The sequence below is a fragment of the Amphiprion ocellaris genome, chromosome 4, assembly GCF_022539595.1.
Source record: "Amphiprion ocellaris isolate individual 3 ecotype Okinawa chromosome 4, ASM2253959v1, whole genome shotgun sequence".
Taxonomy (NCBI): domain Eukaryota; kingdom Metazoa; phylum Chordata; class Actinopteri; family Pomacentridae; genus Amphiprion; species Amphiprion ocellaris.
Window position 1 is genome coordinate 26,957,481 of NC_072769.1, and position 18,098 is coordinate 26,975,578.

An 18,098-nucleotide genomic window follows, 5' to 3' on the forward strand; every position below is an offset into this window, starting at 1 on the left:
TTCAGCAAATGATGCGGTTGGCCTCAGATGACAGCCGAGGCCCCGCAGTGTGGATCGGGCTTTCCGGGGTTCAAGCAGCAAGCCTGGCGTGCTAGTGGAGAGCCAAGGAGCACCGATGATAAATTGTTAGTATATTTATGCAGCATTTGCGTTAAACAACCGGCACGGTGCCTTTCCGGAAAGCGTCCAGAGCGGCACGGCGCTAAGGATTTCAGTCAACTAAAACGACGGCTAACAGTTCACAGCTAAAATAGTTAGCCGCAGCCGGAGACAGGTAATGTAAACTGAAACTTTTGATTATCGCCATTCGCTTGTGGTGCTGGGTTGCGTGTGTCGCGAAATAGTCAGCTGTTTTTAGCCATTTAAAGTGAATTTATTTAGGTATTCCGTCGGCTCGTTCTCAGTGTTACCTGTTGTTTAGCTAATGTTAGCTAACTACACGTCAACGGCTCTCATACATTCACTGAAAGTAGTGAGCAGCTTCATGCTAACTGACCTCGCTACGGAAGAGGTTTGTTGACTGCTTACTCTCCAAATATATCGAAAAGCAACTGCCTTTTACAAAGTGTGTGGCATTAAAAGTATTTTTAGCACTTTTGGATGCCCTCACAAATCACGTGACTGTACCGCAACAGGTAATTTACCTAACCTGGACAAAGAGCCAGTTCTGTGTGTGATGCTGCAGCAGGGACAAGGATCAGACACTGCGACATAATCTGTGGTATTTCACACTTAAATGTGCAAGTATCAGCATCCACATTAAACCTAGCACAGATATAATTGCGTGCAGATAGCTTAAAAACCCGTGTATGGCTTCACCAACAGTTAGCTAACACCTGTTTATCTGTTTCCGAGGGAGCTGCTCCAGTATTTCAAGTGACTTCTTATATTTACATTCCTTTTTATGGGTTGAAAAGAGATCAACATCAAATGCAGCTAACCTAACGTTTTTTTTCAGAACACTGGAGAAAATCAGACTGCTTTACTGAGTATTAAAACAATGTGCCAGTATGTCAGTGGTATGAATCTTAGCATACCTGCTCAAACACATTTGTGATTTCAAGATTTTCAATATTGCTATGGACTTACAATCGCCTCTCAGCCACTTTACTGTTTTACAAGTGCGTTGGTTTATATAGCCTCAGTTTTTGCCACTTGTGTACATTTAAGTCACAAAAGTTAAATGTCTGAGTTTCTGGACTAATCCAAACAAAGCAAGGGAATGGAAAATATATATATATATATATATATATATATATATATATATATATAGAGAGAGAGAGAGAGAGAGAGAGAGAGAGAGAGAGAGAGAGAGAGAGAGAGATAGATAGATAGATAGATAGATAGATAAATAGATGGATCTGTAAAGCAACATCAAACTATTTATGTGTGTCTAATAATGTGTAATACTTACTAGATGTGTCTGGGGTTATCTTAGCAACACCTACTGGGAAAAATGTCAGTTGCATTTCTTTATATCAATGTAACTTACAGTTATTGATGTTTTTATACACATTATCACACTTTTACTTTTCTTGGTTTTTGTTTTTTTTTTACAAAAAGAGCAACAAGATGTGAAAATTTCCAGATATCATCTTTGGAATAGAGTTAGACCTTGCGGAAGCAAGATTTTTGAAATACCTGCTAAACAGCAGTAAACAGGGATTTACCTTTCAGAAATAAACTGAAGCTTAATTCTGTGACTTGAGTACAATAATAACTCATTAAAGTACACAGACAAAAACCGAAGATAGGTTAATAATACTGCTGTATTGTGCTATCGTAGTGCACAATCAGCAGTCAGCCAACTTCGCAGGACCTTTTCATACCTTCCTGTCTGTCTGTTTTCAGGTATGTCTGAAGTTAGTCTTGAGGCTGAGTCGGGGAAGACCTCAGCCGAGGACCCTCAGATGGATTGTGAGGAGGCAGACAAAGCAGAGGAGAGCTTGAGTGAGGAATTAAAGGAGGAGAGTGTAGACAGTAGTGGGGGAGGAGATGACAAAGCTGATGTGCTGTATGACGTTGATATTGACAGTGATGAAGAAAATGCAGAAGTCAGTGATAAGGATGCTAAGGAGGAGGACGGGGGCATTCAGAGTGAGAATGGGGTGTCCGACAGTGTAGACAATGGGGAAGACGAGACAGAACACCACGTTGAAAGAGCTGAAACACCAGAGGAAAGTGAAGACTCTCACACTGAAACAAAGGTGATGTTTATCTTCGCTTCGAACAATCAACCTGCTATAGCTCTTCCTCACTGTGCTCCTGCTCATGCTGTTCTGACTGTGATTTGCTGTGGTGGTGGCAGTCTCCTTCCTATATAATCAATTTATTATAAGGTTCAGTTTTGTTGTGGAGCTTTTATCTGCTATAATCAACATCATAAACCTGGGTTAAAGTGATTGTGTTTCTCTCTTTGTGTTTGTGTTAGTTGGTAATTGTGTTTCAGATTCAGCTTGCTTTGATGCAGTTTTTCAGAGAGCTCGCTGGTGTAGCTGTTGCTCAGTGCTGATGGTGCACTTGGTGGCTTTCTTAATAATAACTCATATGCTGCTCCTATGTGTTTACGGATGATCAAGGCTTCATACATTTTTCTCTTATTTGTATTCATGCTGGCTTCTCTCAAAGTGATTGCTGAGAATAATTTTTATTTTTGACTTTGGAAGATATATGTGAATTGTTATAACGCAGATGGTTTATTTGCTGCTGTTATCCCTGTTCTCAGTAAGTATACACCTCTCTGTGGTTTTGCCTTCTTGGGCTTGACGCAGACTCTGTAAGTGAAAGTTTGCATGGTGTGCAAATGATAGAATTTCCTCCTATTTGTAAGGGGATTGTGCATACAGCTCTTTAGTTCTGCATGCGTTGGTCACATGACCGGGTAAGTGAGACAGATTTGGACTCCTGACTGAACATTCCAAGTCAGTCCCACATTTTCTTGTACTGCTGGAATGTGTGACTCCTCAGGCTGTTGATTCATGTTCTGGTTCAGGCTCAGTGCCAGTATTAAAGATTCAGGAGGTTAATTGTCACATGTACAGAAACTAGGCAGTTATACTGTACAATTAAATTCTTATTTTGCTGACCCTCTTGAACCAAATTCTAAAAAACTAAAGCAATTAGTAAATAAATAAGCAGACTTAAACTGACAGCAGCAGTGGTCATAAAGTGCACGGTGCATTTGTAAACTTCGGTTTGTATAAAGTGAGTATTGCAGTGGTGAAGTTCAAAACGCTTCATTTTTTTTGGACCCATTTTTATTTAGCAACCCTAAATGCAACTCAGAGCAGTCATTGCGAGTTTTTATGTTTTGCTCTGAGCCAGATTTTCCAGCCTTACTGCAGTTTGAGCCAGACTTTTCATCATGATTGTGCCACGTCCTCGCATAGTTTGAGAAGTAAGACGTGATTCTTTCCTCTTAGGCTGACATGGCTAATTGGACATTAAGCCTATTGTTATTATCCATCCCTGCCTCTCACATAATGTTAGCTCGTAGCCAGGATACCGATCTGTAGGGAATGGCAGACTGTGACATGCCATACCTTGTCCCTGCATAGCCTGATAATTCACAGCAGATTAACTATTCCATGTGCTTCAGTAGTTTGACATTATAAGAGAGCTTTGCTGCAGAATGTTTGCAGGTGGTGGGTGTGATCATTGTGATCATCTGTGAATGAATTAGTCCCATTACCATCAGGGCTTCCGATACACAAAGACTGTCAAATCATGATATGTGGATAGTAGAACTGCAGCAGCAACAGTGGTGCTAGTCAGCAAATATGGCTACAATCTGTTTTCATTTACACCTTTTTTTTTTAAATGCTTGAAATCAGATGTTCTTTTTCCAGACAATCTGTTGTCACCCGATGTCACAGTGAACTATCAGGCAGGAGTCTGGCTTATCTGCAGTAGGTGGTTAGACAAGTAGAGCAGTGCGTATCTGTGCTGTTGGCCGACCTGCATGCGGGTGTCTTATGGCCTTTAAGTATTTATATGCCTGTCACATGATGCAGCCATTAAAGTAAAGTCTTTGTCGTACATGGCAACATGAAATCATTTTGAAATACTTTGGGGTTTTTCAAATTGTTATATTCTGGTTGAGAACATCAGAAATCGTAAACAACTGAGTTCTGACTCTCTGGGACACAAACACAGCAAATTCTTTACAGAGAAGACTACATTTCACCCTTTGTGAACATCAAATGACAAACTGCAATCAAAGCAAAATGCACAATCCGTTATCAATTTCAGAATTTTATTGTCTTATTTCAGATACATTAATATTTTAACTTAATGGAATTTGTCCAGTTAATTTATGTCTTTTCATCCCTGCAGGGAGTTGTTCACTACAGATATAGTTTATTAAATGAAGCAAACATGCAAGGTTTTATGTATTATGTTATTTATATAAATCCATGAATTAAACTGTTTTGTTCGCATTGTTAAACCACTCACACGGTTTAGACAACACCTGGATCCTGTTACCTGGTGATCTGGTCGCTACTTGCATTGTTTAGGCAGTGGTCAAGATCCATAAGTGAAGGATCTTGCTGAAAAGTACACATTTTTTATTTATTGGTTATTAAGATAATTCAGTGGTTCCTCTTTTTGAGACAGCTTTACCTTGCCGGGCCCCATGACGCTTGCATGCAGAGTGTTTGAAATGGTTAGGTCAATGTCCCAGTTACCAAGTCCTCAGTGAGTGGGCCATAAAAACGTACTGAAAGTAGCACAGCTGTATCTTGATCCTGCCCCTCCCCAAAGCCACGTTATTATAGCCTAAACAAAGCTGATGTGGCCACAAACTGTTGTCTCCACCCTGTGGCTTGCTGTGAGCCAACATGTAAATGTGAAGCTAAACAGGCCAATGCGTCACTGCATCATGATAACAGGAAGCCACGATTTATATGTTGTTTTTATAAAGACTTTTCACATAATTGTTGATACGATTCGAGGGTAAGGAGACTTTAGTTCCTGCATGTTCTCCAGCACAAATTTTTCTCAGTGAAAAGTTGCTGCCCTCACACTGTATAACATTAATCTTTGTAATTGCGAGGATACGGATGTGGATGTGGTACAAAAAGATGGCATATTGTGTGTTTAAAGTGTCGCTAGGGAGGTCAGGACACTGTTTTGTGCATAATTTGTGTAGAACACAGGTGGGGGTGAACATTCATTGCACACAGAAGACATGTCTGTATGTGTAACAGCTCATCGGTATAACATATTCCACTCTGCTGCGTTTTGTAATTAAAAAGACGCAGTGTTGTAAAATAGGGGGGTGTTGCAAAGTGATGTCAGTTGTTGCACAAGAACTTCATATCCTGGTTCACGCTGAAATTGTCACTGAGCTCTCCACGCAGTCTCATCAGCAGTAGGAGGGATTCTCCAGTAATTTACAGGGATTAAACAAGATATCAAAGATGGCATTGAACAACCTGACAAGATCTAAATCTTGAGGTTTCTAAATCTAATACAGCTTCTTGATGTGTAAATACTTGCTTGGCCTGGTCAGAGAACTGCTTTAACTTTTATTATCAGTGGGTTTTCCTGCTTGCAGACTTTGTCCTTGAAAAGCTGACAGCTATATTCTTTTTATGGAGCCTTGGAGCTGCCACAGTGTTATAAAAGGTGGTCAGGCGAGGAAAATGTATCGTATGATTTTAAATAAATTTATAACTATTTGTGAGCTTCATGAGGCCAATAATTCCATACTAACCTGCAATATGTTAATGATAAAAAAGTCCTCAGTCTGTCAATGAAATCCATGTTGTCTACCTCACTGAGGTGGAAGAAGTCAGCGTGGAGGAAAAACTACACTACATCGACATAAGATGATATTGCAAATGTGTCTTGCACAGGAACTCAATATTCTGGTTAACAGTGAAATTGTCCAAAGTAAGTGTCTTAAAGCTCACTGAACTCTTGGAAATCAACAGCAGGAGGACAGATTAACCAGTAGTTTACAGGGATTGGACAACTCTGATGGAACCAGCGACAGGATGATTCATGTTTAATCTAAATCCTGTAACTACAGTTTGGTTTAGGTGTTGCAATGTTAAATAATCAAATTGTTCAGTGCATTATAGTGTGTTGTTGTCTTCAATGTGAATTAAATCTGTCTTTTTGTCGAATTGTTCTTGATTTATACTGTAATCTAGTTTAAAATGTTCAGGATATAGATTGTTCTAATCATTTTACAGTGGAAGCTCTCAATGATTCTACTGAACAGGTTACACCCAGTCCTGGCCCAAGCCCATTTTTTTTCCATTGTCCACAAGATGGCAGTCCACAATTGTTGAGTCCCAAAAGTGCACTTCTCTTTTCTTTGAGCACTAACCTGCTTCATCTCCCCCTCCTCGCTGCAGGACAGCACAATGGCTGAGGACTCCCATAGAAGCTCAGCTGCTGAGATCCCAGTCACCAGCAATGGAGACCTGGATCAGAGTCCTGAGACAGTGTTTCAGAGGGTAAGGGCTTGTTTAGAAACTTTCGAGAACAGCTCTCAACTGTCTTAAAATGATCTAAAAGTCGAGTCTACTTGCTTCCTGAACTTCCCTCCAAGTCCTTTGGTTGAAAGACCTGAGGATTTCTTTACAATTTGCATTTCATCGGTCAATTATAATATATTTCTCTAGATTAGCTCAGTATATGAGCTCTTAACATCTCGACTCCTGGAGGGCAAATTAAGAAGTATGCAAAGTTGGAAGGGCAATAATAATGCCCGTTACTTCCTTGATTGATCAGTAAAAAGGTTTTGTCTATCAAGTGTCAGAAAACAGTGAAATTAAGATAAATTCCATTTGTTTTGGGTTGTTTCTTTTTCAGCAGTAAAAATCGCAAAGGTATTCACTTTGCTGCCATGTATGGTGACAAAAAGCATTAGATCTGCACGTGAGAGAAACTGGAACCAGCAAATATTTGCTTACATTGAATAATTCACATCGTTGTAGCTCTACAAAATAGATTTAATCCTGTGAAGCTGTGATGCAACTACAGCCAAGAAGAGCTTCTTCTGCGGGGAAGTCATTTTGATGGAGACCTCAGGGTGCTCTGTCTTTCTCATCAGTCTGACTGTGAACTGGCAGTGCTTCTCGATAGTTTACTCCTAATAGCTCACAGTCATACTGTCAGTCTGTCTGTCAAACATAAGCATGTATGGAATTTAATAATATTTAATATTAATATTTAGTCTTGTGAAAAATTTGTTCAGCCAGGCAGGAATTGATAAGTTGCCCAGGTGACTTTCAGTATGTTGCCTTGTTTTGGCCTTGTGAAAATATGGATCCATCCATACATATACATTTACAGGAACTTTCTGGGGACACACCACCACCCTCATTTGAAAATTTTACATTTTTTTTCTATCTCCTAATAAAACCTTTCCAACACAACTAAAGAATTTTTCAAAATCAATCAAAACGCCTTTTAAATGACTTTTATATTTCCCAAAAATGACTCAAAATGTCCACATGGACCCATGTTGGCATTTCATATGTCAAAATAGGAAAAACTGGAACCTTGTCTTGTCAAAGTCACCACACATCAAATCCTACTGATGTTGCCACCTCAAAAGTTGGTGAAATGTCGACTATAGACTGTTAACTTATTCTGCCTTATATTGTTTTTTGTGTCAGTTTTTATGACTTGAATCTTAATATGTCAGATGACACAAATATTCTGAAATGTTATTTTTTTTCTGTACATTCATTCTCTGTCAGCCATCAGTTTAACTTTTTTTGATGTTTCTTAATAAAAACCTTTTAGAAAAAATATATCTTTGTAGATTCTCAGTCATCCATGTTGTGATAATGGTAGGAGCTTCAGTAGTAATCAACTGGACTTCTCTTGTAGGATCTTGAAGACGTTTCACCTTCATCCAAGAGGCTTCCTCAGTTTTAACTGACAAATGAGAAGTTACAGAATTTATAGTCACTACAGCTCACATGGCTAATGGCCCATTAACGAATCAGGACTCACAACCTCAATGTATAAATTATTGTTATACCAGGTGGCCCACCAACAATCTCCCCATTAATCAGAACTGAAGAAGCCTCTTGGATGAAGATGAAATGTCTTCAAGACCGTACAAGAAAAGTCCAGTTGATTTCTACTAAAGCTCAGAAAAAAACATAGCTTTTATTTTAAACAAGTAAGATGGTTTGACTTTTAGTCATTGGAGCAATCTAGCTTATTTAATTAGGTTTATTAACAGTAAAAGTTGGTCAAAATCTACCTTTAGTTCATTCTGATCTATCACTTTTACACAGGTGAATTACTAGTTAGTTGTAGGGCAGTGTGTGTCTAGATTAAAGCTCCTTCCCTGCTCTACTTGACTGTTGGGTCCAGTTAGAGCTAACTGTTGTTTTTTCCTCATAGGACTCTTACCCTGGCGGCCCTGGGTCCTTGAACCTTTCAGAGTCTTGTGTCTCCTCCAGTAACTTTGCCTCAACAACAGAGGGCATCATTGAATCAGGACCATACAAAGGTGAGCACTTACCTCCCCATTTGTACTGTTCTCATTATTTTTACCGTTTCCTGACTTTTCAGTTATTTGTTCAGCAGCAGCTAAGCAGAATCTTATCAAGCTTTGACAGCTTGTTGCAGTATTTGATTTATTTCTGATGTTTACAAACCACCTCTCTCTCCCAGTGCTCCACTTTGGGTTTGCAGTCTCTGTGAAATATGAAAGGTAGACATTTGAATTTGAAAAGGTTGGCGTCCAATTGAATTCGATGAGTTTGCTCTGATCTCCAGGTTGTAAACCCTCCTCTCCGTTTCATCATTATGGGTCTTGTTACAAATGCAAATAAGGTATCTCCCCATAGAGCCAAGAGCTGCTGTAGCCTGTTCACCGCAATGTTGCCATGGCTATTTTCCATGTTGTTTACACGGGCTGAGGTCGGCTTTTGTTTATCAGCACATTCATCCTACAACATGGAGAGAGAGAGGACAGTAATGGGAAAAAGAAAAACACAGGAAATCATCAATGAGGAAGTCCTCCCTTACCTTTGTCTGGCAGGAGGTTTGAAAACTAATGAATCATAACTCTGAATATCTCCCAGGGTCAGCAAGCCTGCCCACGTCTCCCATGGCACCTGTAGCTCCCAGCTCGGCTGTTGCTAGCCGCCTGGCACGCTCCAACAGCGATAGTCAGGCTGAGAAAGGTACCCTGGAGCAATGGAATGTGGATCAGATGGCACTGAATCACCACCATTCGTACACTAACTAAAACTACCTTACCTTTTCTTGGATTTATCAGTTTCTTACCTGCTCCTTGTTCCCACAGGCTGTGCTCCATTCAGAATCAAACCTCTCTTCTTCCCGTTTGTTTCTCCAAACTTCGCCTTTGCATAAGTCTGGGCTAGCTGAAGTAGTTTTTATGCTTCGCGGGGGCTGCTGATGAGCTTTTACGTATTCTTTAGACTCATTTCTACTAAGATCTAAATCTGAAGATTTCTAGATCTAATGCAACTTCCTGATATGTAAATATTTGCTTGGCCTGCTAAGAGAACTGCTTTAACATTTGTTGTCTGTAGGGTTTCCTGCTTGCAGTCTTTGTCCTTGCAAAAGTTGACACATATAATCTCTTTATGAAGCCTTGGAACTGTCACAGTGGTGGAAAAGGTGGTCAGCTGAGGAAAATGTATACAAATAAATAAAAAATGAGTACGAAAACCTACATTTTATACTTGTGAGCTTCACAAAGCCTGTCGATGTATAGTTCTATAATAGGGATCATTCTGTGTCAACTCAGCGAAGGTGGTTGCCGGAATCCATCTCAGAATCTGTTGAAACTTTGTAGGAATGATCTCTGGCATCTGCCCATTTTAAGCTAAAATTCCAACATTTTTATAATTTTTCACCCAATGGAAATTTTCATAAAATCTCTCATGAGTTGGAAACTGAACAAGATCCCACTTTCAGATGTCCACATCTCTTGAAGTATACATCCTAGAGTCTTCACATTTTCAGGAGGTGTCCAGAAGTTTCTGGTGAATGGAGAGAATGCAACAGTTTCTGGCAAACAGTCCTCAGATGACAACATGGAAGGATGTTGAAGCTTTGCACACAAGTAGATGATGCCTCCATTTCTCCATTTCTTGGTATCCCAAATTCCGTCATTCCTACCAGTCTCAGAGGTCTGAAGCACGAAACTAAGGCTTGTTTGCCAGAATTTGCTGCATTCTCTCCACCAGAAACTTATAAACATCTCCAAATGTGAAGACTCTAGGACGTATACTTCAAGAGCTGTGGACGTCTGAAAGTGGTTTCTCATTCAATTTCCAACTGGTGAATGCTTTGTTGAAAATTTCCATTGGGTATAAAATACTGAAAATGGTGGAATTTCAGCTTTAAAAAAATGGACAGATGTCAGTTTCAGATGACAAAGATCCTTCCTACAAAGTTTCAAAAGATTCTGAGGCAAGCAACCACTGTTGCTGAGTTGACACTGATCTTGAAAAAAGTTGTGTATGCTACGTTGACATAAGCCGATATGACAAATTCATCTCTAAGCAGTTGCTTATTTACATATCCTGCAATTTATTTGCACAGCAATAATATCATTAATAATTGTGTATAATACTCATTCTGTCTTCACTCTGTTTTTAGTTTCTACCAACCCCTGTGATTAAATATCCATCTGCTAAGTAGTTTATGCTCAGCAGCCAGTCATTAACTGTGTCTGTCTGCCGTTTGGGGCTGAGCAGGTGGAGTACAGTGGGCTTTTTAGAGCTCCTCATGAGAGCAGTGAGAGTAAACGATAGTGGTGGCAGCTAAACAACAGAGTCATTATCACTATAAAGCTCCATAAAAACCCACTTGCTGAAGTCTTCCCAACATCGTCTCAACCAAATTTCAGTAGTAACTTCTTTAAGTGACCGTATTTTTTAGATGTCTGATAGCCTTTTCCTACATTTTGCCAGTTTTGGAGCTCCATATCTTGCAGCATTTCCCCTCTACATCCAAACACAGTGAAGCTCTTTATGTCGCTTTTACTGCAACTGTTATACAACTTTAATGCTCATTTGATTTGAATATTCATAGATGTCACCCTCTAGTGTCTTTCATTTTGAATTATACCGAATTGCACTGAAGCTTTAGACAATCTTGTGAAACTGGTTTATAATTACACCTGCCTAATTTCTCACCGCAGCTTCCTAGTCTGCAAATCTAATAACTCAATCGCTCACTAAGTGAATGACTTTTAATTGTCCAGGCGGCATGAAAGCTCAGCTGCAGAGTGGAGCGGTGGTCCTTTCAGATGACTTAAAGAACCCAGCCATGGAAAAACTGGACCTAGTGAGAAAGTGGAGCATCAACACATACAAAGTAAACCTCTTTGTCCTTGATTTATTTTTATTTTTATCCTTCTACTCTGCTTGTTCTCTCAGCTTCTTTATCTTCTCTCAGTTAATTAGGATGTTGGCTGAAAAGTTATCTTTACCTCTAACTGACAACCAAAGATGATCGATATCCCCTCTCTTGTTTTTTTTATTATTTTGGCTCCACTCTGTGCCCCAGACTTCCTCTTTCACAATCTCTCTGCTGTTTTTCTCATGCTTGAGTGCTGTAGAAACTCCCAGGAGTCATTGTTAGTATTTTTAAATTGGCTTAATTTCTTCATCAAGCTGTTTGTGTTAATAATAAGCCTACTGTCCTCTGCAGTGTACCAGGCAAATCCTGTCGGAGAAGCTGGGTCGGGGCTCGAGGACCGTGGACCTGGAGCTGGAGGCCCAAATCGAAGTGCTCCGTGACAACAAGAGAAAGTACCAGAATGTGATCAAGCTGGCCCAGACGCTGGCCAGTCAGCTGTCCCAGATTATGCAGACGCAGAGGCAGCTGGGCGACGCCTTCGCTGACCTCAGCCTGAAGTCACCAGAACTCCATGTGAGTCTAAATGTTTAGATATGTTGAAATCGGCCAGACTGGGTGGTATACACAGGGCTCCAGACAGACTTTCTCATCTGGTAGCACCTCCCACCTCGTCACAGGCGAAACGCATCACTTGCTGAAAATTTTCTTATCGATAGACACTAAAATTTACCCATGTTCCCTAAACTCCCCACATTGCAGGCTGTGGTAGCTGTGGGCTCAAACAAGTGTGTGACTAAACATAGAAAAAAAATTTTCTATATGCACTCTTTTCTATGAGTGGAAAAAACAGTGCATGGAGGTGCATTTCACAAGCATTTTTAAGTGTAAGTACATTGAAATTATAAAAGTACTGTTTTCCACCACTGTGGTTAACACAGTAGCTGTCAGTGCCGGTTAGGGCAACACAATAATGATCATCGTGACCTTGCACACTGCGACCAGCTGAAATTTTAACTCACACACTATCAAAAAAAGTCACAAATGCAACCATTTTGGTCATATACTGTAAAGAGGAGTCTAAAAATACACAGAATGTGTTGATTTGTAAGCCACCTGCTGGTCAATATGTGTTTTCCCCTGAGATTAGTGTCTAGTGCTGCTGTCTTATGTTTTTGTTCATTAAGTTTTTGGAGCATCAGACTGCAGTGCACAGAAATCACAAAACCCACTAGCAGGTTTGAAAAGCATGTTATATTTCAAACAACTGCCAAAATTACGCCATTTCCCAGAGCCAGAAACTGCAAAAACAGAGAGTCTTGAAATATATATATTTGTGATCTTTTGTTCTGTTGGAAAAATTCATAGGAGCTACTAGGTAACTTGAATTTCCCCAACAGGATAAAATACATCTAGTTAAAATATGCTTATTCTATATGTCTAATTTGAAAATTTACCAAAATAAATTTGCACTATAATAACAATAATAATAATACATTTTATTTGTTATGCACTTTTCATTTAGGCAAAATCTGAAAGTGCTAGATTGAAGATATAAAACAGACTAATCAGAAAATGGAATAAAAATCCAAATTCTGTTCTCCTTGGCACAACTGAGAAGCCACTGTCAGATAATTTCGGGAGTTTTCAGTTGAACTGGGCTGAACTGCAGGCTGTGTTGACACAGAGCAGATAGAAGACAAGTACTACAATATGTATAGTATGTAGAGCCACCATTTTTTCTAGTATTGGTGACACCTGTGGAAAACGTTATACATGTTGATTCCATATTTTTTCCAGTTTGTTTTTAGGAATTCGTCTTTATTTATTTATTTTTTTTAATGATTTATGGAGTTATAATTGTGTCATACAACACAAAATATTTTTTTTGTTCTTGCTACTTCTAGCCATAGTAGTTCTGTTTCCATAGAGGTGCAGGACTTTATATTGTAGTGAAAAATGAGCCCACAGTGATTATATGAATTAATATAGTATGCTAAATAATGAATGTACTAATTTGTACACTGAGTTGCCAGTTTATTAGGTGAACTTTACTAAAACTAATTAAATCTATAACAGCCCTAATTACATTTTTTTGAGGTGTTCATACAGTCATTTTGAAGGCTGCAGCTTTTGGTCCTTGTGGTTTTACAGGCTAATATTTAGTCCACCTCATTTATATATGAGAGCGTAGGGTAAATAACAAAAACAGATATATTTATTGTGATATGTACTCTTTTTCCTACAGATTTATGGTATTAATTGAGCTTTTGTTATGTGTTAACTGGACTTTTTTCAGAGTGAATAAGAATGTAGGTTGGTTAAACTTGTGGACATTCTGGCCTCATCACAGCATGTTTACTTCAATAAATAATCAGCAACATTCGTTGTTTGCTCTCACAGTTTTTGTAAGCACTAATACTTGTCCACACCTGCTGGACTGTGTTCTTTAGGAGGAGTTTAGCTACAATGCCGACACCCAAAAGCTTTTGTCCAAAAATGGGGAGACGCTGCTGGGTGCCATCAACTTCTTCATCTCTAGTGTGAACACGCTTGTGGACAAAACAATCGAAGACACCATGATAAATATCAAGCAGTATGAAGTCGCCAGGTAATGTTTGCATGCGTCTTTGTGTTTTTCACAAAGTTTATTCAACTGCAGCAAATGTTTATTGGCTTTATCTTTGCCTTTTGAACTAAGAATAAATTGCTGTCATTTTTATTTATTTGGCTGCAAAAAAAAGTATTTTTTCATTGTCATTTAAAATGTAAATTATTGTCTGTTGTATATACAGTGGTCTCTTGTCTATTGTGGGGGGTTAGGTTCCAGAACCCCCCGGACAGATAAAAATCCACGACGTAGTGACCTTATATTTATTTTATTATTTATATATATTTTAGGGCTTTATAAACCCTCCCCACACTCTTATAAACACATCCTATACTCTTAAACAAATCCATTAAATTTTTTACGAAAATTTCACATGCTCAGGAGTTACTCTGGATGTAAAATTTCTAAAAATCGTTGCATGTGCTGCTGTGAATAGAATAGAATAGCCACTTTATTGTCATTCATAACATACACTAGTTAGTGCACAGTCAAATGAAATTTCAGTGCATTTGCTCACCAATGAACTGGTAAAAAATATATGTTTAATATATCACACAGTTTATGATATAGATAACAGTTTTTTTTCAGCATGTTTGTTCCTACGTGAGATAATGCAACACACATTTCACATATTTCCGGTGTGGTTTCTAAATATTGAACATTTGTAGGGTGGAGTACGATGCGTACCGTACAGATCTGGAGGAGCTGAATCTGGGGCCACGTGACGCCAACACCATGCCGAAGATCGAACAGTCCCAGCAGCAGTTCCAAATCCACCGTGAGAAGTATGAGAGGATGCGAAACGACCTTTCTGTCAAGCTGAAGTTCTTGGAAGAGAACAAGGTTGGTCAAATACTAGTTCGACTCGCCAACAACATGGCTTTCAATTCAGTGCCTTCATCTCGGTCCTTTTTTTTTTCCTTCTCCTACACTGGTCCTCAAATCAATACACTGGCTTCCTGTTAGTCAAAGGATAGGGTCCAAAATCTTACTCCTGGTCTAGAAAGCTCTGAATGGTCTTGAACCAAAATACATCCTTGACTTATTAGGCCCATATGAAGCATCCAGAGCCCTCAGGCCATCAGGGGCAGGTTTACTGTGAGTTCCCAGAACGAGAACCAAGAATAGTGAAGCAGCATTCAGCTATTATTCTGCTCATCTGTGGAACAAACTTCCTGAACACCTGAGGTCTGCTCAAACTGTCAGCTCTTTTAAATCAGGAAAACAATATTGCGTACTACAGCTTTCTCTTAGATCAGGCATGCCCAAAGTCGGCCCAGGGGCCAAATGCGTCCCGCGTTCAAATTTCCACTGGCCTGCAGCCTCTTTCTTAAAATCAATAAGATGCCACCCACCAGCGCTGTTGATCACAGTATAATGTTTTTCTTTTTTCGTGATGATCAAAACCACAGTTTTGAATATGCACTGAGTCTTTTCAATCCATATATCATTTGTTCTTTCGTTTTTCAATTGGCAAATAAACCGGGGCTCATTAACCCGACAAATCTTAAATCCAAATTTGTTTCTTCAGTTCAGTTCGTTTTTCCATTTCATATTTTTGAACCGAGTCTAAAATTGAAATAAGAAAACCACGACCTTTTTCATTTTTTGATTTTGCTGAAAAAACGAGTGATTCACGGATTCATATGACCCACAATGTTTTGTGCTTCTGAATAAGCAACTGTTAATGTTATTTTCCTGTTTACATGTTTTCAATTTGGAAGTTTACAGCCAGCATTTAATAGACTAATATATAATGTTTCAAATGAACCTAAATATGTTTAGTCTTCCCGAAAGTTTTTTTTCCAGTCAGGCTTTTTCTTCATTTTATATGGTCTTCAGTTAGGAAAGGCAGAGTGATTTTGGTAAAGACTTGTTAGATTTAATTGCGTTTTATGTGACGAAATGAAAAGTATGCCATTTGCAGTAAAAAATCACTGAATAGTTCATTTGCATTTAATGTTAATGATTCAAAGAATATCAGGCTGAATGGTCAGTTCTGTGCTGAATGTATTTCTTTGCCATTGTAAAGCACCTTGAATTGCTTTGTGTATGAACTGTTCTATATATACAAATAAACCTGCCTTGCCTTGCTTTCCAGGTGAAGGTATTGCATAACCAGCTCATCCTGTTCCACAACGCCATAGCGGCGTACTACGCTGGAAACCAACAGCAGCTGGAAGAGACACTCAAGCAGTTCCACATCAAGTTGAAAATGCCGGGCGGCGACAGTCCATCCTGGCTGGAAGAGCACTAATCACTCCCCAAATCTTGTTCCATGGAAACTACAGGAAACTTCCCCCTCCCTCCTCTTTAACTCTACTGTCACCACTTTTCAAACTTTCAGAACTGTCAGTCTTTTAACAAAAATGCACAAAAGAAAGGAAAAAAACAAAACAAACTCCAACATTCCGTTTTACTTTTGGTGTTGTATCATTTTGTTTCTTTTGTGTAGTTATTTCAAATCATGGCAAACGCACTTTCAGACTGTTCAACGGGTCTGTTGAACAGGAATTGCTGCAGTAAATACATCTGGAAACTCTAAATGGCCTTTTGTATTCCAGCGTATGAATGTTGCATCCCAGCACGGTGGACATGTTGGCTTTCTGAGGGCAGCTATGGGATCCAAACGACTGCCATTTTTACTCAAATTGTTTATCAGGTGACTGGGATGAAATCTTTATAGAAGTCGAATCAGGAAGCTTCTTTTTCAACATAAATTCTTCTGTAATTTGATATGATATCCATGTGATAAATGGTGCAAAGTTGCAGTTACACTTGTGGCTTTTTTTTTTCTTTTTTCTTTTTTTTACCAGCAAACTCTTGATTAAGATTGCAGTTTGACATTTTGGGAAATAGACTTTCTTATTCACTTTCTTACTGAGATTTAAATGAGATGATCTGTACTCCTCTGTCTGTGCAGTCTGTTTAAGCTTAGCTTAGCATAAAGACTGAAAACAGGAGGAAAGAGGTAACCTGACTCTGTCCACCGGTTAAAGTATCTGCCTAAAGCTCAATAATACAAAAGCCAAAGTGTAAGAAATCTAGTTGTGGTTTTCCGGAGAGTTTACGTGCCTTTGGGCAGAGCCAGACCAGCGTCTTCCTCCTGATTCCTGACTACTGTGACCACCTAACAGAAACCGCATGAGCATCCATCTTCTCTATTAAGCCTTGCAAAACCAAAGTGTTTTCCCCCAAAAAAGCTAAAACCCCACTCCTTTAAAAAACAAAAACAAAAATGCTCTCACGTTTTTTGGCTCTTCATGACAAGCCCTCCATGTTGTGATGCATTTATGTTGATGCTACTTCCAATCAGCGTTACGCTTCCCTGTTTCGTTGCCATCCATTCATGGTGTATGACAGAAAAGAATCTCTTAAATTCCAGAGAAGATGAAGGACCAGCCTTATGTGACTAAATGTGCCTTGATTTCTTGAATTTGCCCTTCTTGTCTCCTCCACGCTTTCTCATGTTATTGAAAACTTGCGCTCTAGATACCAGATTTCAGTTCTGCGTCTTGATGAAAGAGACACAAATGCACAAACACACCGCGGAATGAATTACACATAGACCTTGTACAACTTTACATGTTAAAACACAACACAAAATAATAGCTGCATTTTAAAAGCCTACTCGAGAAAGTCTATTTGATTCTATTCTGCTGTTCTCGAAGATATTTATCCATATTGCACATATGCACATTTGAGGCTAATTACAAAAAACCTTTGTATGATGTGTAAGGTGTAAACCAAAATACAATTAACTTGTCTTTTGTAAATTTGAAAGACAAGTTTCCATCATTAGGCTTATATAAAATTATGTTTTTCAAAGGGGACTTGTGTACGCTGGTATCGATAATCAGCTGTCGTGTCCTCACTTTATGGATTTGTACTTTTCCTAAGGCTCATTATATCAGTTTGAGAGTGAATCTTATACAACAATCTATTGTTTCCTTGAAATAGATGGATATATATATTTGTAATCTCTATTTTATCTTTTAGTACGACCAATGCTGCCATTCGGCTTCGTTTTCCTGAAGACCCACAGAATGATGCGGCAGCGTACTAGCGGGTGTCTGCCTTTATAATAAATGAAACATTAACAAATGTTGAGTTAAAAAAGATTCTGAATGTTGTGTAACCTCTTTGGGAAAATAAAAAAACTTATTTTCCA

The 18,098-nt window shown here is 38.9% G+C and overlaps 1 protein-coding gene across 3 annotated transcripts; it reads left to right on the forward strand.

Annotated features, from left to right (window-relative positions):
* Positions 1-17: 17 nt before the first annotated feature.
* On the forward strand, positions 18-18,098 carry arfip1 (ADP-ribosylation factor interacting protein 1 (arfaptin 1)). 3 transcript variants are annotated; one of them, XM_023293544.3, is made up of 10 exons: positions 18-274; positions 1,852-2,207; positions 6,369-6,470; positions 8,380-8,488; positions 9,066-9,167; positions 11,222-11,334; positions 11,671-11,892; positions 13,770-13,927; positions 14,596-14,770; positions 16,029-18,098. In XM_023293544.3, the coding sequence occupies exons 2-10, from the start codon at positions 1,854-1,856 to the stop codon at positions 16,182-16,184; spliced, it is 1,491 nt and encodes a 496-aa protein (XP_023149312.2). In that variant the 5' UTR covers positions 18-274; positions 1,852-1,853; the 3' UTR covers positions 16,185-18,098. The 3 variants fall into 3 exon arrangements, with proteins under 3 accessions (XP_023149312.2, XP_054865737.1, XP_023149314.1); XM_055009762.1 differs by lacking the exon at positions 9,066-9,167; XM_023293546.3 differs by lacking the exon at positions 1,852-2,207 and having other exon boundaries at positions 20-274.